This window comes from Mauremys reevesii, linkage group 6 (assembly GCF_016161935.1).
Source record: "Mauremys reevesii isolate NIE-2019 linkage group 6, ASM1616193v1, whole genome shotgun sequence".
Lineage (NCBI taxonomy): Eukaryota > Metazoa > Chordata > Testudines > Geoemydidae > Mauremys > Mauremys reevesii.
In genome coordinates, this window is record NC_052628.1 from 106,210,798 (window position 1) to 106,238,440 (window position 27,643).

At 40.3% G+C, this 27,643-nt stretch overlaps 1 protein-coding gene and 1 long non-coding RNA gene across 9 annotated transcripts in view; one reads left to right on the forward strand and one right to left on the reverse strand.

Annotated features, from left to right (window-relative positions):
- KDM4C (lysine demethylase 4C) overlaps window positions 1–27,643 on the reverse strand; it is a 415,762-nt gene that overhangs the window by 60,118 nt on the left and 328,001 nt on the right. Inside the window, exon 18 of one of the 6 annotated variants that reach the window (XM_039544306.1) lies at window positions 17,846–17,954. The exons of the other annotated variants lie outside the window; for them this stretch is intronic. Within the exon in view, the coding sequence (XP_039400240.1) occupies window positions 17,868–17,954 (87 nt within the window). The 3' untranslated portion in view covers window positions 17,846–17,867. Of the gene's footprint in view, window positions 1–17,845; window positions 17,955–27,643 lie in introns of those variants that run through there. 6 annotated transcript variants of the gene reach the window in all.
- LOC120407935 overlaps window positions 14,800–27,643 on the forward strand; it is a 98,778-nt gene continuing 85,934 nt past the window's right edge. For all 3 annotated transcript variants that reach the window (XR_005600338.1, XR_005600339.1, XR_005600340.1), the window contains exon 1: window positions 14,800–14,940. This is a non-coding gene — a long non-coding RNA (uncharacterized LOC120407935). The remainder of the gene's footprint in view (window positions 14,941–27,643) is intronic.

Genomic DNA, 27,643 nt, shown 5'->3' on the forward strand with positions numbered 1-27,643 from the left:
CGTGCTAATGAACCTCAAAAACATGCTCCATTGTGTCTTAATGCTACAATAGATTATAAAATCAATTCAAGGTATCCACACATCTCAGCCTAAAAGAGAAGATACACTATGGTAAAGTCCATAGCTAATACTTCCAAAAGGAGGCATGACAATAAATTGTTCATATTGCTCTGACAAGCAATCAATGAATTTTTGAAAACATTTCTTTTATAGAAAAGGAAGCTGTTTTCACCTACCTGATAGGATCCAGCTAAGCAAGCTCTTTAAGAGTCTGACTCCCTTTAAACACATGATTATTGATTTAAATGGGACTACTCACCTGCTTAAGTAAACTTCTAAAACATCCAATCACTGAATGGATTAACAGATACAAGAATATTTCCTCATTCATACAATCCATTTCTTAGACACATTCTAATGTCTTAGCACCAGAGAAATTATAACATGGATTTCAGGATCTCAGAATTCCTGTAACACAGTATAGCTGAACCAGTGATACAGAGTAACATCTGAACTTCCTGGGGAACACTGTAATTTTGAGTCACATGCTTATTTCACATTTTAACAAAACACACACACACACACACAAATGCAAACCAATCTTTACAATCCCAGGGCCTAATGAAGCCCTGAGATCTGTGTCCAAAGGGGACACGTGGGACATATATCTCCTCTACCGCTGCAGATGGAGTTTTGGTCAATTCTGTGGCAGCACTGTGCCCCTCCCCCCAGAGGGAGCACTGCAGACTCAGGATCCATGGAAGGGCGAGGTAGGCAGTGAATAAATTAGGGTGGAGCTGTGGAGAACCCGCACATTGTCTTCCACTGTATACCTGGATTTCAAGGCAGAAAAAGGCTTCTATTACCAATCCTAGATATGAAGAAAATCTTTCCAACTCTAAGAGCTGGTCTACACGAAATTGATCTAACTTACGCAACTTCAGTTATGTGAATAACATAACTGAAGTCGATGTAGTAAGAACCACTTACCGCGGTGGCTACACAAGGCTGTGTCGATTGGAGAGCAACTCCCGGTGAAATTCCTTACACTCCTCTGGGAGGTGGAGTACACACCAGACCTGCATTGACGGAAGCAGTGCTGATCTACCAGTAAGTGTATATATGCCCCAAGGATAGTTCTATAATGGAATAGACTTCCAAGTGAGGTTGTGGAATCCCCGTCACTAGAGGTTTCTAAGAATAAGGTTAGACAAACACCTGTCAGGGATGATCCTGCTTTTTTTGGGGGGGTGGAGGGATGGGGTGGGAAGAAGACTGGACTGGATTATTTCTCAAGATCCCTTCCAGCACTATATTTCTATGATTCTGTGAATATATTTCCTTTAAAGTTACAATAGTTTATAGAAAAATAAACAGGTAGCTTTATGTTATAATATGACTTTTTAAATGTTTAAAAATGATTTTCTGCCGCCTTTGCCTATGAGTACATTAGTAATGATATAGACGTGACATACCAAACGTTCAGGAAGAGACTGAGGACTGTCAGCAGACATGCAATTTGGCTTTTGACACCAATTGTCAGTTTCTTTATGACCCATTTGGCCCTTTGGATGATGTTCTGTCTCCCCACACCATGTATCCAAGGCACGTGCTAATGAACCTCAAAAACATGCTCCATTGTGTCTTAATGCTACAATAGATTATAAAATCAATTCAAGGTATCCACACATCTCAGCCTAAAAGAGAAGATACACTATGGTAAAGTCCATAGCTAATACTTCCAAAAGGAGGCATGACAATAAATTGTTCATATTGCTCTGACAAGCAATTAATGAATTTTTGAAAACATTTCTTTTATAGAAAAGGAAGCTGTTTTCACCTACCTGATAGGATCCAGCTAAGCAAGCTCTTTAAGAGTCTGACTCCCTTTAAACACATGATTATTGATTTCAATGGGACTACTCACCTGCTTAAGTAAACTTCTAAAACATCCAATCACTGAATGGATTAACAGATACAAGAATATTTCCTCATTCATACAATCCATTTCTTAGACACATTCTAATGTCTTAGCACCAGAGAAATTATAACATGGATTTCAGGATCTCAGAATTCCTGTAACACAGTATAGCTGAACCAGTGATACAGAGTAACATCTGAACTTCCTGGGGCACACTGTAATTTTGAGTCACATGCTTATTTCACATTTTAACAACACACACACACACACACACACACACACACACACACACACACACAAATGCAAACCAATCTTTACAATCCCAGGGCCTAATGAAGCCCTGAGATCTGTGTCCAAAGGGGACACGTGGGACATATATCTCCTCTACCGCTGCAGATGGAGTTTTGGTCAATTCTGTGGCAGCACTGTGCCCCTCCCCCCAGAGGGAGCACTGCAGACTCAGGATCCATGGAAGGGCGAGGTAGGCAGTGAATAAATTAGGGTGGAGCTGTGGAGAACCCGCACATTGTCTTCCACTGTATACCTGGATTTCAAGGCAGAAAAAGGCTTCTATTACCAATCTTTGTCGAGGGAATCTGTTTTTAAGAGTGTCCTGAGGCCTAGCATGGGGGGGAAGGGAAAATTATTTTATGGCACAAAACCTCTTCAAGGAATTCCAGCCTCTCTCTGCTCACCTAGATGTGACGGGTTCCCCCTGGGGTCCCACCTGGAACTGGGGTACAACTGAGCCCTCTGACCCCCCCAGCCTGGGCTCCCGCTCACACTGTGCTGCTGTGACAAACTGCAGACCTACTCCCAGTCCTACACTTCCTCCAGCATTCACACCAGTAGGGACACACCCATCTGTACTTACATGCAGGCTGTCTGACCAGCCCCTGCATGAACCAACAATAGAGAGGCTACAGCCAGCTTCCCAGCCTGGGACCTCCTCCCCCCAAAATTATACCATCTTGCGCTGCACAGGGAGTTCGACCCTCCCTCAATGTGGAGAGAACATGCAACAGCCCCCTAAACTAAGATTCCCAAGCACTTCATGCAAACTTACTAGTTGAGATTAAAACATGAAATAAATGTATTAATTACAAAAAGATAGATTTTAAGTGATCATAAGTGATAGCAAACAGATCAAAGTAGATTACCAAAAGAAATAAAACAAAACGCAAACTAAGCCTACAATATTAGATAGGATCTAAATCAGTAATCTCTCGCCCTGACTGATACAAACAATCCACCAAGTTTCCATACACAGGCTAGAAATCCCTGTATCCTGGGACTAGTACTTCCCCACCCCCAGTTCAGTCCTGTTCCTCTGGTACTTTCAGGTGTGTTGTTGTGGGAAGAGTGAGATGCCGTCATGATGTCATTTCCACCTTTTATATCTTCTTCCAACTTGCTAGAAAGCTCTTTTGCTGTGACCTGGGTCAAACAGTTCCCATTGTGTAGTGCTATCACTGAGAGGTTTCTATTGTACACAGTTCCTTGGGTAATCCTTGTGCTTGTGTGCATTTCCTCAATAAGCCATTAACATTTTTTGGCCTTTTTACTGTTGTACCTGAAAGGCTGCTTGTGGGTGTTCTCAACCTCATGACATGTTTCAGTAGCCAAACTTCACGTACAATGATAGCACATATAATCCAAGGAGATATTAATGTCTAGCAGGTCAAAACTTTTAGAATGATACTTCACAAGGCCTACTTTGTACAAAACATATCCTAATTATATGTGAATAATTATATGGTGAATAAGAGAATGCCAGGGTGTCACACTGGGATCTGTGTGGATCCAGGTGGCTTGTAGATTCGCTTGATCCACAGGAAGGCTGGGACAACCTCAACCCCCAGGATAGAATAGAGAAAAATCTCAGGAAGATAGCTGTGTATTTAAAATTACCTTTTTGAAACAAACATGCTGAAATAATAGGGATGACATATTGGTAAAAAAATATTTAAATACTTATTAAAATCAACTTTTTACCAAATCTATTCCTAATAACAAGGCAAAACTGCTGGAGTATCTAATATTTGGGAAATGGACTTCTAATATTTAGGGTACAAAGAATATTTTGTTACCTTCAATGCCTTTCACATAAGGAGCCCCCCTCTTTTTTTTTTTTTTTTTTTTAAATAATCGGGTTTTAAGGTCTTGGAAAGTTTGTGCATAAAAATAGAGAACGGAATAACACTGCTGACAATTTCTTACAAAATTCTTTTACAAGAAATTATTAACATAAAAAGTTAAAAGAGGTAGGGGGGCTTCCAATGTTTTGTGCCATCTGCTTGAACTTTTTGTGCTTGTTTTAGTCTGTTCAGCTTTGTTCAATTGTTCTTTAAAGCAGTAGTAGTGGTAGCAGTAGTAGTATTTTCACTTTGTTGGCTGTGTGTTTTCTCCTGTTGCAACTTCTCAACAAAACTGCCAACCTTAATATATTTCCAATAGGGCCTTATGCCCTGGAGCTATTGCATCTAAAGCACTGAGTGATCAGGAACTGAGAATGACAAGTGAGTGGTGATGAGCTGAGCTGTCAGAAATCTGCCAAATATCTGTTTTGGAGGTAGTTATTTTACTGAAAACATTTTGAGTGACCCCAGAAGGTGCATTCTTGGATCACTTTAACATATTGAATGCAAAGTACTGAGAGTCTAGAGCTGGAGGTGGCATGAAAACCCCTACTACTGCTGTTGTCACCACCAATTCCAGTGCCAAGAATCACTATTGACTGAACTGCTCCAATAGATACTGTGAAACCTGTCTCTGTCAATTTGATTAGCTGTGTTTACTTATTCTGAAAGTGGACAGAATAAATGGGTGCTTCTGCAGAACCTACTTGCTATGTCTGGCCCACAACAAGTCTGCTTGATGGCACTGTGGTGATAATCTCATACTGCAGTGATACTGTGGTACGAAGCAGTGCGATGTTTGCTCGCGACTTTATCCTTCAGTTTAACCACACATCTTAACAGAGTGGGTAGTTGATTTGTTCTATTTTGAGCTTTCCATCTTCTGAAATACTAATTTTTTCTCTGTCTTTGCGGTGTTCATCATTTACATAGAGGAGTTATCCCAAAAGCATTTATGTTTTATCCCTGAATTTTAATAGCACCTTTTAAGACAGTGACTATCCTTTCCAGATTTCCACTACAAATAAACTTAAGTTTGCACACACTGAAGAAGTTCCTAAATAGTCTGCAAATGAGTTCAAGGAACTCATCAGCTCCTTTCATCTTGTTCAACACATTTTTGATGTAGCACATTCTAAGGTTACCACACCTGATGTGGTGATTTCCATGGATCCTTCACTAATTTTTGTCTGCAATGTGTTTTCATTTACTGAGTACCTTTCAACCTGTATCTTTTGCACTCTATCTATCCACAAGCACATGCAACTGTAATAGCCAACAATTTCTATAGTTTGAGAGGAGCTCTTTCTGGATAAGAAGTTCCCCCTTTGTCTCTTTCTCTTCTCTCAGCTACCAACAATGCTCTGTAAAGAATTAGCAATCTAGCTTTTTCAACATCACTAGCACTACTGATTGGGTTCCATGTTTTGTCACAGACATACAAACCTCCAAAGTGTACTGGACACCAGCACTTTGAAGGAAGAGCCAAAGGAAGACCCAACTGTAAAATATTGGAGACATTTTAGTCTCACAGTGCAGAACAACATGGCGAGACCTGATATTTTTCAATGTCACTTTAACAGGCTTTTAAAAGAGCGGCAATATCACAAAGCTACTGTCCTCATTAATTTTTTTGTAAAGCACTTTTTATGCTGTTGCAAAATTAGTACATATATATGTGTGTGTGAACAGAAACTCTTTAATTCAAACCCTACGGGATATAAGGTACCCAAATTCTAACTTAGGTATTTACTTTCTGCTTAATTAAATTTTCTCCTGTACAATTCAGTTGAATCCGACAAATTCCCTCCTAAAAACACTTTGGAACTGCTTGCACACAACAGTCACTTTTCCCCTGAGCAGTAGATGCACGTCAACACTGGGTGATGTGATGCAAGCACATATAGTCCAACAAAAGCTGATTGAGTATTCTTTATTTTAAGCTTCCCATTCACTCATTTGGTTGCTGTTTACTAACACAGTTTTAAGGACTCTATCTTATATTATCAGAATTGCAGAGGAAAGTCTTTTTGGTATGAGACATCCATCACTTAAAAACATAACTGGACACTAAGATGCGAACCCTGTATTTGTTTTATGATGTTTAATATAGTTTATTAAACTCCATTTTCAGTTGGTCATAGTTGCTTGGATAATTTCCATGCATGGCCAAGTTATTTCAGAACTCTAATAATCTCTCGCTGTATTGATGTTGCGACATTAACTACCAACGTACTAGGTGCAGTTAAGCACCCATTATAATGAAGGGAATATTGTGAGCTACTACTATTGGTGAAAGTAAGAAGGTCTGTCTTCCACTGCTCTCATTAAAGGTTATTAATTTAAATACTGTGGAAATGTCTGTTTTAGAAAAAAAAGGAAGTTGGTCATACACTTGCTGTCAATTATATTTATGCTTCTTGCTGTCCTTTGCAGATGAGTGCTGCAACTTCTCTGTTGCTAGAAATAATTGCTCCACCTTAATTTTTGCTGAGTTTTCAATATGAAAATATGAGGAAAACTAACGAAACAAATACTTCCAGTTCGATAGAAGGCTTTATTCGATGTCAGACACAGACGTAATCAACAGCATTGGTTTTAAATAGATCCTGGGGTATTTATCTTCTAATTTTTTTCATCCAGTATGCGGAAAAATATGGTTGTGATTGTACAGCAGTAATTTTTCACACATTATAAAGGACCCAGTAATGCTCAGCTAATTTGTTTGTTTGAGACAAGATTGGTGAGGTAATATGTTTTACTGGCCCAACTTTTGGTTTGTTTAGAATTTACACACACACACACCTCATTTTGTAATGGAATTGTAGCGGTCAGTTGGCAGGGAAAGAGGGTTTGATCAAGAAAAGCTTTTTTTAAAAATAACATGATTGCTACATTTTTAAAAAATTGAGTGTTTGTGGTATCCTGGCAGGGGCTCTCTGTAATGCAACTAACTATTCCTCCAACAGCTATTTTTCCATATTAAGATGTTGTCAGGTCTCTCTCTGGGTCCTGCCCAAACTGCTCAGGTGTTAAGACTAGTGTGAAAGACATGTCAAGAGTGGCTACTGTGACTAAAGCACCCTTGTATTGACATCCCATACACTATTGTAATCATCTTTGTACAAAATATGCCTTGTGAGGTATAATTTGAAAATCAATATCTTGTTGATTAATAATGTCATGATGAAACGTATGTAGTAACATTATATGTAAAGTTCTCCTGTATGATATTCTTGGCATATGTTCAAAACCACACAGCCCTGCCCAAGTAGAAGTATGCTGAGTGTATAAATGCGTATAAAGCAAATTAGCATTTCAGCAAACACAGTTGAGGAGCAGAAGGGGAAGGAGGCTCTGTGCTTTTGTAGATGCCATGTTGCTTTCTTTACTGTTTGAATAAACTTTGCTTTGAGGGGTAACCCTCAAAAGAATCCACTTCAGAGGTTAATTGGACTATAAAAGAAAGGGGGAGAAAAGCCCAAGCTTGCTCTCTCTTACACCTAAGACGATGAAGGAACCAGCCCTTTGACTTTGGGGGGAGATCCTGACCTGAGAATTTGGTCAGCCATGTTGCTGAAAACAGTGATAAGGATTTTACTTTGAATCTAAGTCTAGCTTGTTAAGTTTTAGCTACTAGAAAGCATTTTATTTTTATTTCTCTTTTAATCATTTCTGACTTTAATACTTGATACTTGAATTCACTTAAAATCCTATCTTCTTTTGTTATAAACTTGTTTTATTTCTTTATCTAAACCAATGCTGTGTTTAACCTGAACTGTTTGTTAGTAACAAGCTGTTAAATATTGACGCTCTGAAGGGACAATGGACCTTTAATATCTGAACTGTCCAGGAGAGGGCTGGACTGTGAACAACACATGTTTTGTGGGGAAATTTGGGTTTGGAAGAGTGTTGGGGTGGGTCACACTGCAAGTACTAACCAAGGCTGGTGGAAGCCAGAGTTTGAGTGGTGTGTTGCTGACAGGCTGATGGGGTCAGAGCTGCTGGACCAGGGCTGTGGCTATACACAGACACTCAAGAGTGCGTGTCTGGTAGTCTGGGGGTTGGATGGAGGAAAAGTGGAATAAGAGCCTTTAGACTTGTAGCACAGCACACGCCTTAAAAGGTATCATCCATAATTATCTGCTTTTGATCTTTGTGAAGTTTGTACCTAACAGATAGATAGTTTCTTTGTTCTGTTTTCGATTATGGCTAAGGTCAATCCAACCCCCAGACTAAAATCTTAATAATCCTTTTTGCAACGACGTTAATCCACTATCCTTCAGAAAAGGTCTCAACTATAAACCAGGATTTTACACTGTATTTTGATTGTCTACGAAGGGTGTTACATGGAAGCCAGAAGAATCTCTACCCTCTAACCTGTTACTCAGAGAATGGGAAAAGAACCTACTGCCATTACTGAGACATACAGAGACACATTTTCAAAGGTCTTGCCCATGGGTGCAGCTGCAAAAGTACAAAAGTACCACTGCTTGCATCCGAGGAAGTGGGTGTTCACCCACGAAAGCTCATGCTACAAAACATCTGTTAGTCTATAAGGTGCCACAGGATTCTTTGCTGCTGCTGCAAAAGTACACATCCATTTTGTAGTGTAACCCACATTTCCACATACAGTATTTTCCTAATCCATGCAAATCCATCCGTGCATTTTTCAGGGCCACGTTTTGTGCCCATCATTGACCAGGAGTGCTTGCACCTCATCTTAAATGTACAGACTTGTTTTCTGCCAGAGTAGATTCCTAAAGAAACAGCCACCCTACTGACACATTAGTGCTTTTAGCTTTACCTTAGAGCAGAATATCTGAATAAAGTATATCTTGCTTTGATACCATTATTTTAAGAATCAAGTTATTGTCAGTGTTTATGGGTCTCTTGTTTGTTCTCTTCATTAATAAACATTAATACCATATCCACTTTCATTCAAATTTGGGGGAAAAAAGTTAAAAATACTTTGGATTATAAAATGTCCATCTAAGTATCCACTGAAAGTAAATTTTCAGCAGAATATCAGGACAATAGAGTAACTGAGTTCTTACATGTAGGAACTATGTCAAGTTGTGATTATGGATCCAGTCTTTGAATAATGGTAGCATCTACCCATTATTGGGAGCAGTTGATTCCTATCTCAGAATGACAGATTCAATTTATTTAAATGAGATGCAGTACCTCAAAGTACAGTTTACGTAGTCAACTTTAAAAGAGGGCATTTTGTGAACCCAGGGCTTGTTTGACTTTTTGAAGCAGTAGGACAAATCTTTAAAGCACAATTTCTTTTCTCAGCCACCAGATTTTATTTGGTAAGTGAACATGAAGTGTCCAAACTGAGCTTTGGTCTCCTCAAGGAAAGGCTTGAAAAGTCACTGGTTCTGATTTTTCATGCAAGAAATTTTTAATTTTTACTATTAGCTGCATGACACCACAAAGGCCTCCAATATTTTAGCCTAGAATCCTGATGTGATGCACTGTAAAATGCAGCAGTGTTACAAAAGCTTAGGGATGCAAAGTTTCAGTTTTAAGGTCCAATCATAAGAAAAAATATCAGAGTTAATCATCCCAAGCAATTTTTAATATATTATGCAAGCTTTCCCCTACAAACTATCCATGCACTGGAAATAAAAAGTATATGTCCCGGGTTTATTTATTTATTACATGATGTACTTTATCCACACCATCAACTGTTCAGGGCTGCTATTATTAGTTGACTTATCCACGGCTAAACTGAACACTTTGGCTATGATCACTTGTTAATGAATGTTGTGACTTCATCACTCTGTTCTGGAGCAGAGAGAGTGACAGCTAAGACGCATGCATTTCTTTTGTTACTGAGCCCAGAAAACAAGATCATTCCACTGTATTTTTCTTAAAAGAATTTAAAAATAAAGAGAGAAACTATACCAAAAACTTGTAAAGTACAGTATGTGGTGTTCTTTTTCACTGATGTAATTATGCATGCTCATCTATGACTCTTTCTGTTATGGAACTACTCTATGGGACATATATTTTCACATTTACAGAATAGCAAAATAATTTGTTCTCAAAATTTAAATGTTTTTTAATGTAAGGAAACATATTAGTATTTCACAGGAATGACAGAAAACAGCTGAGTCTGTGCATAAATAATACCTCACTGTTCACATGGGACAAATTCTGCCTCAAGATGTGTTTGGCTATGTGGACTGGAACCCTCAGAATCTGGCTATGTAGAATAGAACCATCAGAATCTTTCCCACTGATTTTACACTAAATAAAAATGTAAAAATAGAACTTTTGGTGCTTATGTGAGACAAGAGAACCATCTCAAGATTCCTCAGTGCATCCATGTTGTAAAACAAAAGTTTCAAGGAAATAAAGTTGGTGAGATCTGAAGGTGCTCAGCACCTCTGAAAGTCTGGCTACTTTTACTGAAAAGCCTCAAATATAAACTTAGTAGCCTAAAATGGAGGAACTGGAACTACTAGGAGGTCAGATATTATATGGATTACAGAAACATGATGAAATAGCACTCTCGACTGGAATACAAGCATTGAATGGTATGTGCTGTTTAGGAGAGAGAGAAATAAAGGTGAAGTTGGCAGCATTGTATCTGTAACCTGTAGTGACACAGCATGTTATATAGCTGCTTCAGGTTCACTATGAAATCCAGAGACGTAGTTTTACCTCTGAAAGTAGTGTTTTTCTTTATGTTCTTAGTTTGCCATTGCAAGAGAGATAAGTCTCATGAGACCAGAAATCCACATAGTTAGAAAAGAGTTCTGAGGAAACGTGTTTAAAGAGGTACCTTTTGTTGTTGTTAGTAGTATTTATCACATTGAATAATTGACTTGTCTTTTATTTTCTTACAATGCCCACATAATTCTATAAAGGTTGGGATTTTTCAAAATAAAATAAGCATTTCAACATGGACAGTTTTGAAGAAAACTCAGTGGCAACACTTAAGAGCAGCTCTACAATAAGAATTCAATGAATACGTGAAATACACGTGAGGAGGCACTTATCCTTGAATTGCTAAATGCTAATGTTTCAAAGAGCAGATTTCTTGTAAATTTCAGTTTAGTACAATAGTAGTTTCTACACCAAGGAATGAATTGGAGAGGTGTGAAGAAGAAAAGAAATGAGAATGTATGGGTGGAAAGAAACAACATAATATGGGGAGGATGGGAGATTCCAAAGAATAAAAACAGCAGAGGAGAAACTAAGTAAAAGGAGGAAAGAAGCAAAACAAATGGAGACCACACAAAGGAGAAAGAAGACTCTGTGGAAGGAATGTAAGAGTGCATAGATGGCACAAGGATATTGATTTTATTGAGAATCCTGATACTTAACACTTATCTGATTTAAGTAAGAATTATTATTAGAGCTGTGCAGAGGAAAAGGTAATTCCATGTTATAGAGGATTTTAATATTTCAAAATTTGGCTTCCTTCTGACCAGGAATGAAAGCCCAAAATTTTGAAATTCTCTGTGAAAGGGAATGAACCAACCTCACAAGGTGTCCCCGAGTTATACACCCTGGAAAGCCTGGGGTCCCCACTCTGTGGCACCCTGGTAGCCTGGCTCCCCAATAGCCCACCAGGTAGGCTGCTGATCTAATGGGAAATTCTGCCCTATTTTCCTTGGCTATACCAAGGGGACAGGAACTTTCTTTCTGTGCAGGAAACAGACATAGGGCCTCATCCAACATACACTGAAGTAAATGGGAGTCTTTGGCTTTTTATTAATGGGCTTTAGCCCAGGGTCCTAGTGCTCCTTTGACTTCTCTGGGATTCCCCATCATAGTAAGTACTATGCCTGGTAGGAACTGTTTCCACAATTAGGCCTCTAGATTGCTATTTCTCTTTTACACTGGTTGGGCATCTATTATTTCTAAATGTTACTGCTCCATAGTGCATTTCCATGTGTTCTAATGCTTGCTCATATTTGAATCTTATAACTATTAAGTTGTAATAAAACATGCGTAAACAACAATAACATGGTGAAAATAAGAGCATACTAAGGGATACATTTTCATACTGAGGTGTGAAACTTAGCAGCATGATTCCCATTAATATTCATATGAGTGCTAGAAGTAAAACCATCAAGCTGGAAATTTACCTCTAAGAATTTTGATTTATGAATTTCTCTTAAAAAAGTTGAAAAAAGGTGGAGAGGGATGGTCAGAGAGTATGACAGTTTTAATCATTTGCTGAGTTCTTCCAGATATACAAGTAGGAGGCAAAAAGTAAAGCAGTCTTCAACCAGATAAAGAAACAGGAGGAGAACAGTAGATTTCATAAACAAGTCAGAGGTCAGCAGTTGTACGTATCAGCTATTTGGAGAACAGTTAGGCTTTGTATGTCCTAGTCTGCTAATTGAATCTGCAAGATATGGTAATTCTCTTGGGGAACTGATAAATCAAGCTGCAAAATTACCAGTAGTGATACGGAAGACACTTTATTCTCATAATTCAATAATCTTTTCTGCAGTTGGGCTACACAGACTACTGAAGTTGAAAAACTGTTTTGCCTTATCTGCACAGAGTATACATTACACAGTATGTCAGAAAAAGGAGAACAGAGGAACGCTCAAATTCAGCATGTCACACTAGGGAAGGAAGCATACATACAAACATAATATTCTGGGACACTTCAGCATCTCCACATAGCTCATCAAGACAGCTGAACAATATATTAGAATGATACAGTAACTGTCCTGTAAAACTGAGATGCCTGTACCATCCAGCACACTTTATTCCTTGGTTGACTGTGAGATATGTTCAAGTCTGCACTTGTGAGAATTCTAACTGGGTTCAATATTGGGGGCACCTACTTAAAGTTTCCAGCTCTTAGCCATCACCTCTCTTGGGTGGAGACCCATCTCTCTCCCCCTCTGGGTAGTTAAGGCACAGCTCCCTGCTTTACACTGTGATATTCCCAGCAAGCCAGTCTGCCTAAAGGCCAGTGCCTGTGCATTGCTTTCCCTCCAAGGGCTATGAATAAAAGCATTGCCAACAGTTACAAGTTACCACACAAAACTCTTTCTAAGCAAGCACATTTATTCTTAAGGTAAAAGCGTTAGAGAAAACATACAACAACAACACAACACACACTAAACATACTAGGAGTCACCCTTCAGTCTTTTGGGGCCCTAATACGCTGAAGACTCTAACACAGGGGTCGGCAACCTTTCAGAAGTGGTGTGCCGAGTCTTCATTTATTCACTCTAATTTAAGGTTTTGTGTGCCAGTAATACGTTTTAATGTTTTTAGAAGTTCTCTTTCTAAAAGTCCATAATATATAACTAAACTATTGTGAGTGCCACTGAAAATCAGCTCGTGTGCTGCCTTTGGCATGTGTGCCATAGGTTGTCTACCCCTGCTCTAACCTTTCCTCAAGGGTTGGGACTCCCGTTGGAGAGAGGGTCCTATCCATTTGTTGTATCAGAAACAAGGCTGAGTCAACAAACACAGCCTTTTCATATCAGAAGCCCTTTCTTTGTTGGTCTTTGGAAAACCCAGTTTGAAGCAGAATATATAAGCCTCCCCAGGTGGTGGTACCTGTCAGGAGGCATTTACAACCTAATTGATTCACCTTAATCACTACCCACTGGTTTAGGCTCCTGGAGTAGCTGCGATAATCATCCCCTACAGAGTTGCACTGTAGTACATAAATTTAAATACAACATGGTCCCCAAAGATATTGCATGGGATTGCAGTATCTGTTGCACTTTCCCTCATCTCCTCTGAGTACGTGCTGGTTCAGGGAGTAAGGCTCCCTCTCTCCCATGTGCTGAGATGGTTTGGTAGATGGAGTGGCATCAAAGGGGGATCTTGGTAGCTGCAGTTATAATCGAGGATGTCTGGTTCAAAGAACAATAATAAAATAAGGGGAAGTTTCTAAAAAGGCGGCCTTTGACCTATGGATGACTACATATGGGTTTAAATAAGACAGAGAATGTCTTCAAAAGAGCCCACATGCACCTTCCCACCCATAGTGTTATCTAAAAAATCAGGGTCTATGTGAATCCAGATGCAGAGGAAAAACTGTTGATCAGAAAGAAGGATATAGGCAGGAAAGGCCTTGGGGAGAAAGAAGGTTGTAAATCTTATCTGGATTAAGACTGGAAATAAGGGTGAACTCTCTCAAATTGTTTTTTAGCTGAAGTCAGTAATTAACAAACAAGAGATGTCAAGTACTTGGTCAAAGGGTATAAAACAGTAAACTCTTAAAGGGTTCATTGCTAATACTCGCAGGACCACATTGGAGCCAACCAATATAGGTCTAAGTACCCCTAGGTTTTACCTAATTATAAGTATCTTGATCAAATGCTTATCAATGTTTTGTTACTGTTTCAACGTACGAAATTGGTTATTTAGGTTTTTCAGGAATGTTTAGAGCAATTGTAATAATTACCATTCAGCCTTTGGATTTAGAAAAGGAATTTATGGTTAAATTAGTGATGTGATAATAGCCTACATCAATACTAATTCCAACAGGAGAAGACCACTCTAATAACAGTTCTCTGTGTACGTAAAAAAAGAGCTAGATTTGCAGAAGGAGCGGAGACTGTGGGAATATTCTACATACTTTTTTTTTCCCACCATCCTGGAGCAGCTGGAAGTTTATAGCAAAACAATCAGCAGGGAAAGAGTTAACCATTAACTGTGTTGACATTTAAATAGACATCATTAGATAGTTAACAGTCAGTGAAAAGAATCTTACATATCTTCTCTTTTTCAGGGCCAAATGCTTCTTGCTACCGCATTTGAGTAAGATTATAACCTGGATGAGAGTGAGTCGGTTGATACTCAAGGCTGAGGAGATTATAGTGGGCTGGAGGAAGCCACAGGAGGACATGGCTGAGATTACATCTCCTGATTGAGGGAGTACTGCAATACTTTTTTTTTTAATCAAAGTTCATAAATTGGGAACTGCATTGAGATTAGTGTAACCTGGGTGGCTATTTTACATCTGCATGTGGTCAGTATGTGCCATTTTTCCTGAAATCTAGGCCTTTTTCACTTTAAGAACAGATTAGGACTACTCATTTTAACCTATACTGATACTGAAGCTAGTACACAATGCAGCAACCTACTTTTTAATTGGAGCATCTCATTGTGAACATCCTATGACAGTCCTCTGTGCCTGGACTGGCTGTTCATTGGCTTGTAGCTAGAGTTGAGAGAGGAAAGTGAATTCCAAAATCAAGGGGGCCTGCCAGCTTTTCCCCTCCTTCATAAACTGCAGGAGTTATTGCAACTACAAGCAGTATAACACAAAAGAGGGGTGACTTCTCAAGTAGGTGGGTGCAGGGGGCTCCTGATGCAGGGGTGTGTGTGACCGGGGGGGTTCCAGGTGTGAGAGTGGGCGGAGGGATCTCTGTACAGGGAGCTACTCCCCCTGTATGCTCAACCTCCATGCATCTGGACCTCCGCCCCCCTCCCCCCCCCCACACACACTGAGCCTCATCTCCTGCACCCAGACTTTCCTGCATCAAAGCCCCACCCTCCTCCACGGTGCAGAGCTTCCTGCAGCCAGAGGAAGTTTCTGGGAGTTGATTTGGCCCAGCCTCAGCTGCACTGTGCATGGAAGTGAAGGGGGAGAGGTAACTCTGTCTCCATCCTCCTCCTCCTCTCCCCACCCCTCAGCTGGGACTAACGTCCCTGGGCAGCTGGGACATCCCCAACAGGGGCGGCTCTAGGATTTCCGCCGCCCCAAGCACGTCAGCACGTCGCGGGGGGCACTCTAGCGGTCGCCGGTCCCGCGGCTCTGGTGGACCTCCCGCAGACGTGCCTGTGGAGGGTCCGCTGGCCCCGCGGCTCCGGTGGACCTCCCGCAGGTATGGGGAGTCTACCGGCAGCAATCCCTGCCGCCCTCCCACTGGGACGCCGCCCCAAGCGCGCGCTTGGTGCGCTGGGGTCTGGAGCCGGCCCTGATCCCCAAACCCCCTCCCCTCAGTGATTTACCTCTCCCCTGACTGCCTGAACAGATGTGTCTGAGCTGCTGGGGAGGGATGAGTGAGTACTGGTGCAAAGAGTACTTCTCTTTCCTTCCCCACAGAAACCATTTTCTGCAAGGGAGCAAAAAGAATCTGCGAGGTGAGGGTGGTGGCATTTTTCTGCTGTACCACAGTGGCGCATAATTCCCCTAGGAGTAATCTTCAAGGCATACTACAAAGTCCATCTTTTGGGGATTTCTTTTGGAAATTTGAGGAGTGTGAAGATTTGGTTTTGGTTAGGATTTTAAAAGAATGTCTGCTTTATAAAAACAAAATATCAGCTGATCCCATCCACCATAAAGTGGAAATCCAAGAGTTCTTAACTCCAAGTTCTGTGCCTTAACTATCAGGCTGACTTTTATTTTTGAAGGCCTCCTTCCTTTCAGGTCTCATACAGCAGCTTACTGAGCGGAATATATTATCTTTACTACCACATATACAATCTATAAAATCCCCAGGTTTTTTTCCAGATACAAAAGCATGTCTATTGACTTTCATATTGTACATATTAAATATAATAAGAGAGTATTGACTCAGATATGAGAAGTTAGTTTTCTATGAGCTGTGAACACTTTTAGCGTTTATACTGTTAGAACTACAAAAGGAACTACAGCCTTGTGGCTTGATGTTTATTGTTCAGTTTATTACCAGTCCTAAAACTGTTACAATAAACCCTGATTTTGTAATTCACAAAAAAGTAGTACATATATGCTATTTTGGTAAGTTTTCTGATTTGTCTTTTAACTGTCTACACAAATGAGTTGAAAGAGAGATGGTTTATGCTATGAATCCTAACTAAATGGCTCTCTTAGAATACTACTAAATCCCAGTTCTGATCTCACCGAACCTTGTGCATTACCCCGCTAACCTACTGAATAATAAGCACAAAAGATACATCCTATAAGGTTACACTTGCGTTACAGAAGCAATGCATTGCATTGTCTCATTTATTCCCAAATGTATGTAAGTCAGTATGCTACAGAGGTTTCTTAAAATCTATAGAGAGTAGGTATTTTACAGAAGTTTAAATTCACATTTTTAACAAACATATAAAGCATCTTTAAAAAATGTTTGCAAAGCAGCAGGGTTAAACCACTCCTATTGCCTTGCCCTACTATTAACAGCTGTCTATTGGCAGCTCTGAGATCACTGCATTTTCCTAGGTAGAAGACAACTGCAAAGAGGTATGGTTTGTTGATTTTGATTTTTATTTTTAAATACAATGACTGATTTATTACATTTCAGAACACTTAGAGATTTTAGCATTAAATATGGGTCAACAATTACTAAACACGTCACCAAAGTGACACTCATTAAAATAAATCACACAAAATAGCACTTGTATTATAACATGTTGTGACACTACCACTGCTTTCATAAATAAAGAATGAGAATTAAACTTTCATAGCTAAATATTTCACTAGACTAGATTGCAAATGTTGACAGAGTCAATTCATCATTCCGGAAATCAGAAAAGGCTCAGTCTTCTGTAGTCAGGAAGCTCATTATTTCATTACAAATTACATTAAACCTAGGACTCCACTGATCTTTTTATTAAAAATAATCACCAAGAAGATTAATAGTAATAGTCAGCCTCTTTCACTAAAATTTTGGACCTGCATTTAAGTCAAGGGTTGAAAAGCAAAAAAGTAGTCAAGGCAATAAAGTTGTATAGGACTGAATGGATGAAGAGAGAGCTGGATGGCTAAAAGGAAGATTTTATGACTAGTTCACTGTTCCAGAGAGGCTCCAAGTACCAGATAGACCTGGCTGGGAATTTTCTGACAATGTTTTTGTAACTCCAGATCTCTGCGCTCACAGAGCCCCAACAACTTCAATAGGCCTCCATGTAGACACACAGTTCCACCCATATGGTTCTCCATCAAAGATCCAAATCCAAGTCTGTAGGGACCAAAAATTCCTATGCAAAGTGAGTTACTGAACTAAATCCAATTTTTAGGAGTAAATATCTGTCTATACAAAATATATAGTAAAAAATGGATTAGACGATTGACAATGTTTAGTACTGAAGGGACAAGTATTAAATCTGTCTGAAGACTTAGTTAACCTATCACTCTGATGTAGTCCCTCCAGGAGGAGATCGATCCACATTACCAAAGTAGCATGCATTCTCAACAACGGGACAGTATATGACTTGTGGATAAATACCATACTTTAAATTCCATCTGGCATCTTTCACTGCCTCTCCATTCACTTCTACTTGTATTATAAAAGTTTAAAGTTTTATCTATTTGAGTGAGTTTAAGATACTAAACAAATATTTTTAACAGTACATGAGATATTATGCTTACAACGTCATCAAACATTGGGCCTATATTAACCAGATTGTTTTTTATTTTTTTATTTTGCATTTAAGAACACTAATATTCACTTTGTTTTATAATAAGTCTTTCCCCTTCCAAAATGGCTGTTCAGTATTTGACATTTAGCTGAAAATATATGAAATATCTGTGATGTGTTTTGATGAGAAATGTACAATTCAAACAACTCACCAATAGGACTGAGTGCTACAAACTAAACCTTTCCTAACAAGTTAAAACTTGTTATGGAAAATTATATTTGTTCCCAAACTAACTTAGAGTAATGATCAACTGAGGAATTACAATGAAGAAAATCATGTTCTTTAAAACTATCACCATGAAATACAGAAATAGGATAACCTGAGTATGAAGTACAGCCCCAGAAGCTATATTAACACTTAAATCTGAAACACAGTGTTCTGTGCTTTCTGTCTGGATTTTAAATGAGATGGTTTATGCTGTTGCCCCGAGTTTTAAAACAGATTAAAAATAGATAAGCACTTTCCCAGAAAGTTTAATAGACACGGTTGGCCAAATTCAGAGATGATGTAATTTACACTCTGGTAAGTGAGTATAGTAGCATCTAAGATCGTGTAATTTCCTGATGGAAGGATGGAAGAAGGTGCAAGTTAGAGTGGGCGGGCGCTATTTTAAATCTTTAATTTAGATAATCTTATGTGCCATTATTAGCTGTTATACACAATCCTACCTGCTCCATTTGTCTGTAGATTACATCTGCTTGGACTCCCTTATACCCAATTACAGACCTAGACATTTAAAATTCCATCTGTTCTGCATGATGGCATTGTCTTTTTTAAAGGAATTCAGTGTTATTCAATGGGATTTCCTGAGTTGCAGAGTGAATCTCAGATAGAAAAGGATCAGAGGGGTAGCCGTGTTAGTCTGGATCTGTAAAAGCAACAAAGAATCCTGTGGCACCTTATAGACTAACAGACGTTTTGCAGCATGAGAAGTGAATACCCACTTCTTCGGATGCAAGTGGTGGAAATTTCCAGGGGCAGGTTTATATATGCAAGCAAGAAGCAAGCTAGAGATAACGAGGTTAGTTCAATCAGGGAGGATGAGGCCCTGTTCTAGCAGTTGAGGTGTGAAAACCAAGGGAGGAGAAACTGGTTCTGTAATTGGCAAGCCATTCACAGTCTTTGTTTAATCCTGAGCTGATGGTGTCAAATTTGCAGATGAACTGGAGCTCAGCAGTTTCTCTTTGAAGTCTGGTCCTGAAGTTTTTTTGCTGCAGGATGGCCACCTTAAGATCTGCTATTGTGTGGCCAGGGAGGTTGAAGTGTTCTCCTACAGGTTTTTGTATATTGCCATTCCTAATATCTGATTTGTGTCCATTTATCCTTTTCCTTAGAGACTGTCCAGTTTGGCCGATGTACATAGCAGAGGGGCATTGCTGGCATATGATGGCATATATTACATTGGTGGACGTGCAGGTGAATGAACCGGTGATGGTGTGGCTGATCTGGTTAGGTCCTGTGATGGTGTTGCTGGTGTAGATATGTGGGCAGAGTTGGCATCGAGGTTTGTTGCATGGGTTGGTTCCTGAGCTAGAGTTACTATGGTGCGGTGTGCAGTTACTGGTGAGAATATGTTTCAGGTTGGCAGGTTGTCTGTGGGCGAGGACTGGCCTGCCACCCAAGGCCTGTGAAAGTGTGGGATCATTCTCCAGGATGGGTTGTAGATCCCTGATGATGCGCTGGAGGGGTTTTAGCTAGGGACTGTATGTGATGGCCAGTGGAGTCCTGTTGGTTTCTTTCTTGGGTTTGTCTTGCAGTAGGAGGCTTCTGGGTACACGTCTGGCTCTGTTGATCTGTCTCCTTATTTCCTCGTGCGGGTACTGTAGTTTTGAGAATGCTTGGTGGAGATTTTGTAGGTGTTGGTCTCTGTCTGTGGGGTTAGAGCAGATGCGGTTGTACCTCAGTGCTTGGCTGTAGACAATGGATCTTGTGGTGTGCCCGGGATGGAAGCTGGAGGCATGAAGGTAGGCATAGCGGTCGGTAGGTTTTCGGTATATTGACTCTCATCAATAACCAAACTTCCATACAAACGGACTTCACTAAAATAAGACAGGAGATCTACATCACTCACTTCACCTCTCTACAAAGGGAAAAGGACTGTAAGTTGTCTAAACTCCTACCTGCCACATGGGGCCACAACCGTGGTACCCCTAACCCACCCAGCAATATCGTCAATCTATCCAACCACACACTCAGCCCAGAAGAAACGTCTGTCCTATCTCGGGACTCTCTTTGCCCTGCCACCCCACCAACATGATACAGTTCTGCGCGATCTGAAGCCTACTCTCCGACTCAAAGAATACTTTCAGGACAACACTGAACAGCGCACTGATACACAGTTACCCTCCCACCAACAGCACAAAAAGAAGAACTCCACATGGACTCCTCCTGAGGGTCGAAATGACAGTCTGGACCTATACATTGAATGCTTCCGCCCGCGGCACAGGCAGAAATTGTGGAAAAACAACATCGCTTGCCTCATAACCTAAGTCGTGCAGAACGCAATGCCATCCACAGCCTCAGAAACCATCCTGACATTATAATTAAAGAGGCTGATAAAGGAGGTGCTGTTGTCATCGTGAACAGGTCTGACTACCAAAAGGAGGCCGCCAGACAACTCTCCAACACCCAAATTCTACAGGCCACTGCCCTCAGATCCCACTGAGGAATACACTAAGGAACTGAACCATCTACTCAGGACACTCCCTACACTAACACCGGAACAAATCAACATACCCTTAGAGCCCCGACCAGGGCTATTCTATCTACTGCCCAAAATCCACAAACCTGGAAATCCTGGACGCCCCATCATCTCGGGCATTGGAACTCTCACTGAAGGACTGTCTGGATATGTGGACTTTCTACTCAGACCCTATGCCACCAGCACTCCCAGCTATCTCCGTGACACCACTGATTTCCTGAGGAAACTACAATGCATTGGTGACCTTCCAGAAAACACCATCCTGGCCACCATGGATGTAGAGGCTCTCTACACCAACATCCCACACGCTGATGGAATACAAGCTGTCAGGAACAGTATCCCTGATGATGCCATAGCACAACTGGTTGCTGAGCTCTGTGCCTTTATCCTCAGACACAACTATTTCAAATTTGATGACAATATATATCTCCAGATCAGTGGCACCGCTATGGGCACCGCATGGCCCCACAATATGCCAATATTTTTATGGCTGACCTGGAACAACGCTTCCTCAGCTCCCGTCCACTCACGCCCCTTCTCTACCTACGCTACATTGATGACATCTTCATCATCTGGACCCATGGGAAAGAGACTCTGGACAATGTCCACCACGATGTCAACAGCTTACACCCCACCATCATCCTCCGACTGGACCAATCTACACGGGAGGTCCACTTCCTAGACACTACGGTGCAAATAATTGATGGACACATTAACACCACCCTATACCGAAAACCTACCGACCGCTATGCCTACCTTCATGCCTCCAGCTTCCATCCCGGCACACCACAAGATCCATTGTCTACAGCCAAGCACTGAGGTACAACCGCATCTGCTCTAACCCCACAGACAGAGACCAACACCTACAAAATCTCCACCAAGCATTCTCAAAACTACAGTACCCACGAGGAAATAAGGAGACAGATCAACAGAGCCAGACGTGTACCCAGAAGCCTCCTACTGCAAGACAAACCCAAGAAAGAAACCAACAGGACTCCACTGGCCATCACATACAGTCCCTAGCTAAAACCTCCAGCGCATCATCAGGGATCTACAACCCATCCTGGAGAATGATCCCACACTTTCACAGGCCTTGGGTGGCAGGCCAGTCCTCGCCCACAGACAACCTGCCAACCTGAAACATATTCTCACCAGTAACTGCACACCGCACCATAGTAACTCTAGCTCAGGAACCAACCCATGCAACAAACCTCGATGCCAACTCTGCCCACATATCTACACCAGCAACACCATCACAGGACCTAACCAGATCAGCCACACCATCACCGGTTCATTCACCTGCACGCCCACCAATGTAATATATGCCATCATATGCCAGCAATGCCCCTCTGCTATGTACATCGGCCAAACTGGACAGTCTCTAAGGAAAAGGATAAATGGACACAAATCAGATATTAGGAATGGCAATATACAAAAACCTGTAGGAGAACACTTCAACCTCCCTGGCCACACAATAGCAGATCTTAAGGTGGCCATCCTGCAGCAAAAAAACTTCAGGACCAGACTTCAAAGAGAAACTGCTGAGCTCCAGTTCATCTGCAAATTTGACACCATCAGCTCAGGATTAAACAAAGACTGTGAATGGCTTGCCAATTACAGAACCAGTTTCTCCTCCCTTGGTTTTCACACCTCAACTGCTAGAACAGGGCCTCATCCTCCCTGATTGAACTAACCTCGTTATCTCTAGCTTGCTTCTTGCTTGCATATATAAACCTGCCCCTGGAAATTTCCACCACTTGCATCCGAAGAAGTGGGTATTCACCCACGAAAGCTCATGCTGCAAAACGTCTGTTAGTCTATAAGGTGCCACAGGATTCTTTGTTGCTTATATAGAAAAGGGTGAATTATCAAGAGCTAGAACTATACCTACGGATTCCAAATGAGATCCTCAGACTTTCTAGTACACAGAGACCCACAGGCAAGGAAATGTAAGGACATGTCTCTCTGAGAGAAAGATCTCGCCACATGTGACTTACCTGCATGTCTCTGTTCATCATCCAAATGAAACTTAAAGATCCCCATAGCATTTTTTTAAAAGGACAGGATGATAACCTCTGTTCCCTAGTAAACAGTTTTATTCTCAGTAAAACTGGTTCTGTTGTCCAAAATTATGTGTGAGCTATTAATAAGGGCCCCAAAGGTTCCAAATGTGCCTACAGGCACTATAGTGACTACTCCTCCACTCTCTACACTGTCTTCCCACAGAATACTGAGTCAAGTTTAAGGTCTCAGTCCTTATGTTCAAAGGTGCTCAATAGTCTGGGTTTATCATATCTAAAAGATCACCTAAAGCTCTGAGATGAAGACCAGGTTGATGACTGTGGTTGACCTCAAACTGTGGATGCTCCTCAAACAGAATAGAACTTTTTACCACAAGGTAAATCCCAAAAGTGCAGGAGATGGAGCTTTCTTGAGGGCCAGGCCAAGACTATGGAACAACCTCCCGCAGGAACTAAGGACCATCACAAATCTTATCACCTTCCACTCCAAGTCCAAGGTGTGCTTCTTTGACTTGACTTCTCTAACATAAACAAATAGTGGTGCGGAGTCCATGGCCACCTTGCCTAGAGGCTAGAATGAGCGATAATATCGCCCAACAGCGAGAGTCTGTGGCCCAAAAGTGAGAGTTTGCTCCATTGGGTTCAAACCGAAGGCCCTCCAAATTAATGGTTCAGCTACATGGCCTAGGGGCTGGCACCCTTATACCTGTTCCTTGGGTCATTTCCTACCCCTGTTTCTGTTCCTCTGTCTTGCCACAGGTCTGTCCTTGGGTCCTCCTTGGAGTCCTCTTAGGTCACTTTCCGGAGCCTTTTCCCCTCTCTGCAGCGATCTGTCATCCTCGGCCCCCGCAGTTGGAAGGCCTGTGACAGCTTGACTGAGATCTACTCCCGGCCTCTTGGAGCCTCTGCGGCTTCTCTGCGGGAGACTACAGCATCCAGTTGTTCTCCTGCTCAGTCAGCCCAGACTGAGCTAAGTTGCTCCCTCTTGCACTCTCCCTCCACCGTGAGCATGCCCAGCAGGAGTGAGGGGGTGTGGCTTCCTGGGTCCAGAACAACTCCTTAACCCTTGTGTCACCAGTGTGGGGTTTTTATACCCCGTTGTCACAGTGCAATTAAGCCCATGAACCCATGCTAAATCTGCCCTGTACATTTAAAACAAACCCCCAAATAAAACAACACTAACATGCACAATTCTCCCCACAGGGATACGACAACAGACAGAATGAACTACATGTAGCAGACATTAGTCACGTCACTTACTACACTACTGGAAGGTTCTTAGATACTACAGTGACAAGTGTAGCATAAGAACTACAAGGTCCCTCACCAAAGGCTCTTACGTAAATTAAGCTGTCATGGGATAAAAGGGAAGGTCCTTTCATGGATTGAGATCTCTTGGACAAGGGAAACAAGGAAAGGAAATTAATAATAAATTATCAGAAGAGGGGAGGGTAACTGTGTGGTGTTCCCAAGGGTCAGTCTAGGACCAATCCTATTCAATTCATTCATAATCTGAAAGAAAGGTAAAGAGTGAGGTGAAGTTTGCAGTTGACAAAGAACTGAACTACTAGAGAGAGTTAAGAGAAGCAGATTGTGAAGAAAGAAAAGAGAAAAAAAGAAATCACAAAAAAGAACAAAAATGCAAAAAATGAAATGAATAATGTAAAATGTAATGTAAAAAAAAAATAACAAAAAAAAAACAACTATACATACAACATGACATACAATTTAGTGACAGGTCAGTCAAGTTAAAAGAAGTAGTTCTGATAGTTCTGAGTTAGTTGTGCAGAGGCAGTCAAAAAGTCAAAAAAAAAAAAAAAATAATAGGAAAAAAATTAAAAGGATGTTAGGAATAATTAAAAGAATATATTATATAAGACTTATAAATCCATTATCCCCCATATATATAATACAGTGTACCTACATCTCGAATACTCTCAAAACTAAAAAGAGATTTCAAAAAAAAAAAGGCAAAGAAAAGAAGAAAAAAAATGAGAAGAGGTGAGAGAAGGGTTAGGAGGGAAGAGAGATTAAAGAGGCTAGGAGAGGAAAGAGAAGAGAGGAGGGACAGGGGGGGAGGAGGGATGAAAGAGAGAATGATAGAGGATAAAGAAAGTTACTTAAAAAAAAAGTTATTGGATTATTTAATAGAACAAAAACTAAAAAAAAAATCAAAAAATTAAAAAAATAAAAAAAAAAAATAAAAAAAACAATCACTTTCTTCAACTTCAAGAACTTTACCTGAGGGGGTTGAACTCAGGTGGGACTACTACAGGCTGAGGAAGGAGAAAAAGGGGACTGGGGAAAAAATAAATGGCTAGGTCCATGGTGGGCTAATAGCCAGGATGCTAAGATGGTAGATGAGGAGATGGGGATGGAGAGGAGAGAGAGGAGAGGATGGAGAGAGATGGCTGAGGAGATTGGATGGCAGGACACTGATCACTTGACCTGGGCGGGGCAGCTGTACTGGCTGGCATGGCACCCGGTCACGGTGCTGGGATTAGATTTACTTTCTTTTGTTATGTTCTTCTTTTTAACTGATATAGAATAAAACCCAGATTTGCAGTGATCTATCTGGAATATGAAAGATACTTTATATTCACCAAATTCTATTCTCGTGCCTAAAAAAATGTTACTGTAAAGCCTACCTCCAATACAATATTTTTAGACCGCAACAGTAATGTGCTGCACTTAGCAATAAAACTAATATAGTACAGTGCAAAAATCTTGGGATAGTTTCTTCTGTATGTATCTACCTGAACAGCCCTTAATATACAAACACTATTCAATAACAAGATCTGCAGGAAAACAGCAACTATATTTTATCTGCCTAACTTGCTCTAAATACAGATAATGACAGTAAAACTAAGCAAAGAAAAAATTAGTTCAACAGAGGAACTAGATGACTGGTTCTCAGAAAGTGGTCAGGAGGCAACATGCGGGTTCACAGTTTGAAATGTTTTAACAACCAAACATCTGGAGACCTTTAATGAAATCAGAGGGGGAGGTGGCCCATAAGAGGATCTCTCTCTCTCTCACACAAGAGGTCTGTACAATGAAAAAATTAGAGAAATCCTGAACCAGATAATCTCTGATGACATATAATGGAGAAAAATAAAACTCCTTTTTCATAATGTTGCATACTCTATGGTTATTCTCATGGTTAGAGCAAAAATCCAAACTTGTTATTGGGGGCAGAGGATTTCTGTAAGGATGTCTGCTTGAAATAAAACTGAAATGTATCCAGTGTAGTTATTTGTCTAGAAGTTTTTCACACCACAGAAAAAGGCCCACAACAACTCCTAATTTATTTGAAAGTTATGTATCTTATCTATGCCTAACCTATGAATTGCAATCATACTTCTTACTAGCTTTATTTTAAACTATTTAATCCCTGTTGCTTTGGGTCCTGTTACTTTTTAGTTATCTTTCTCTCTTCTTTCGCCATTTAGGATAAAACTTGCAAATATTGAACCATTTGCAATTTTGCTTACTGATAGTACATACAGTTTATAAACTAAGATGTTTGCAGTTTCTTAAGATTTATGTACTGAAAGATACTTTGATCCTTTTTTCAGATCTTCAACTTAAAAAACCTGTTTGCTATTTCAAATTTCCTTTCTTGTGAATGAGAAGTATCAAAAGTTTATTTTTCATAAATATTGTTATTGTCTGCTGCCTAATCACGTAATCACCTTTATCCTTTATCAGAGTTTTGAACTTTATTCCCCCCCACACACACACACACTTTTTATGTCCTCTGTTAGCATGTAAAAATATCTAATACCTCTGAACTTGTGATCTTTGAGCTTTTATTTTGTTCTTTTTACTTTGAAGGAGAGTATGAAAGAGACAGATCAGAGTCACATACCTGTATTTGGCACTACTTGACTGGATAATTATAATTTACTAGGAGATATGTAGGATGGTATTTTGTAAAAATGTACAGTCAGTTAGCTGTTTCTCTGACACCTGATTATATGTTAGTCACAGTTATTCAACTGCATAGGTGTGGAATAAACCTGTCAGGAAACTAACACACTCAAGAAATCACGCAACAATATAACCTGTATTCATTACTACTTTGGGTAGTAGAGGCTCTTGTAAGATATTAAAAGTGTTTGTCTCTCCTGGTCCAGACTAGCTGAAACATGGCAAACAGCTGAACCACTCTATCTGCTGCAAAAGATGTGTTGAAGTTGCATTATTAGACACATGTAATTAATACTGCCACTCAGGTGCATCAATAAGTAAATGATAATATGATAATGATAATGGTCAAATTAGTGGCTGTCATACTCACTTATCTATCATATGCTTTGGAAATAGATGATCAAATAAATGTCTGTTTATTAATACAACTGATGTGCATGGCCACTGGTTGACAAAAGAGAAAAAAAAGATACAACACTAGTAACACTGTTTTGCATACACTATCTAGTTTCTCAAATAAAATCTGTAATATTGCTGTATAGCTGTGGCACAAAACACATGACATATTGGTGAA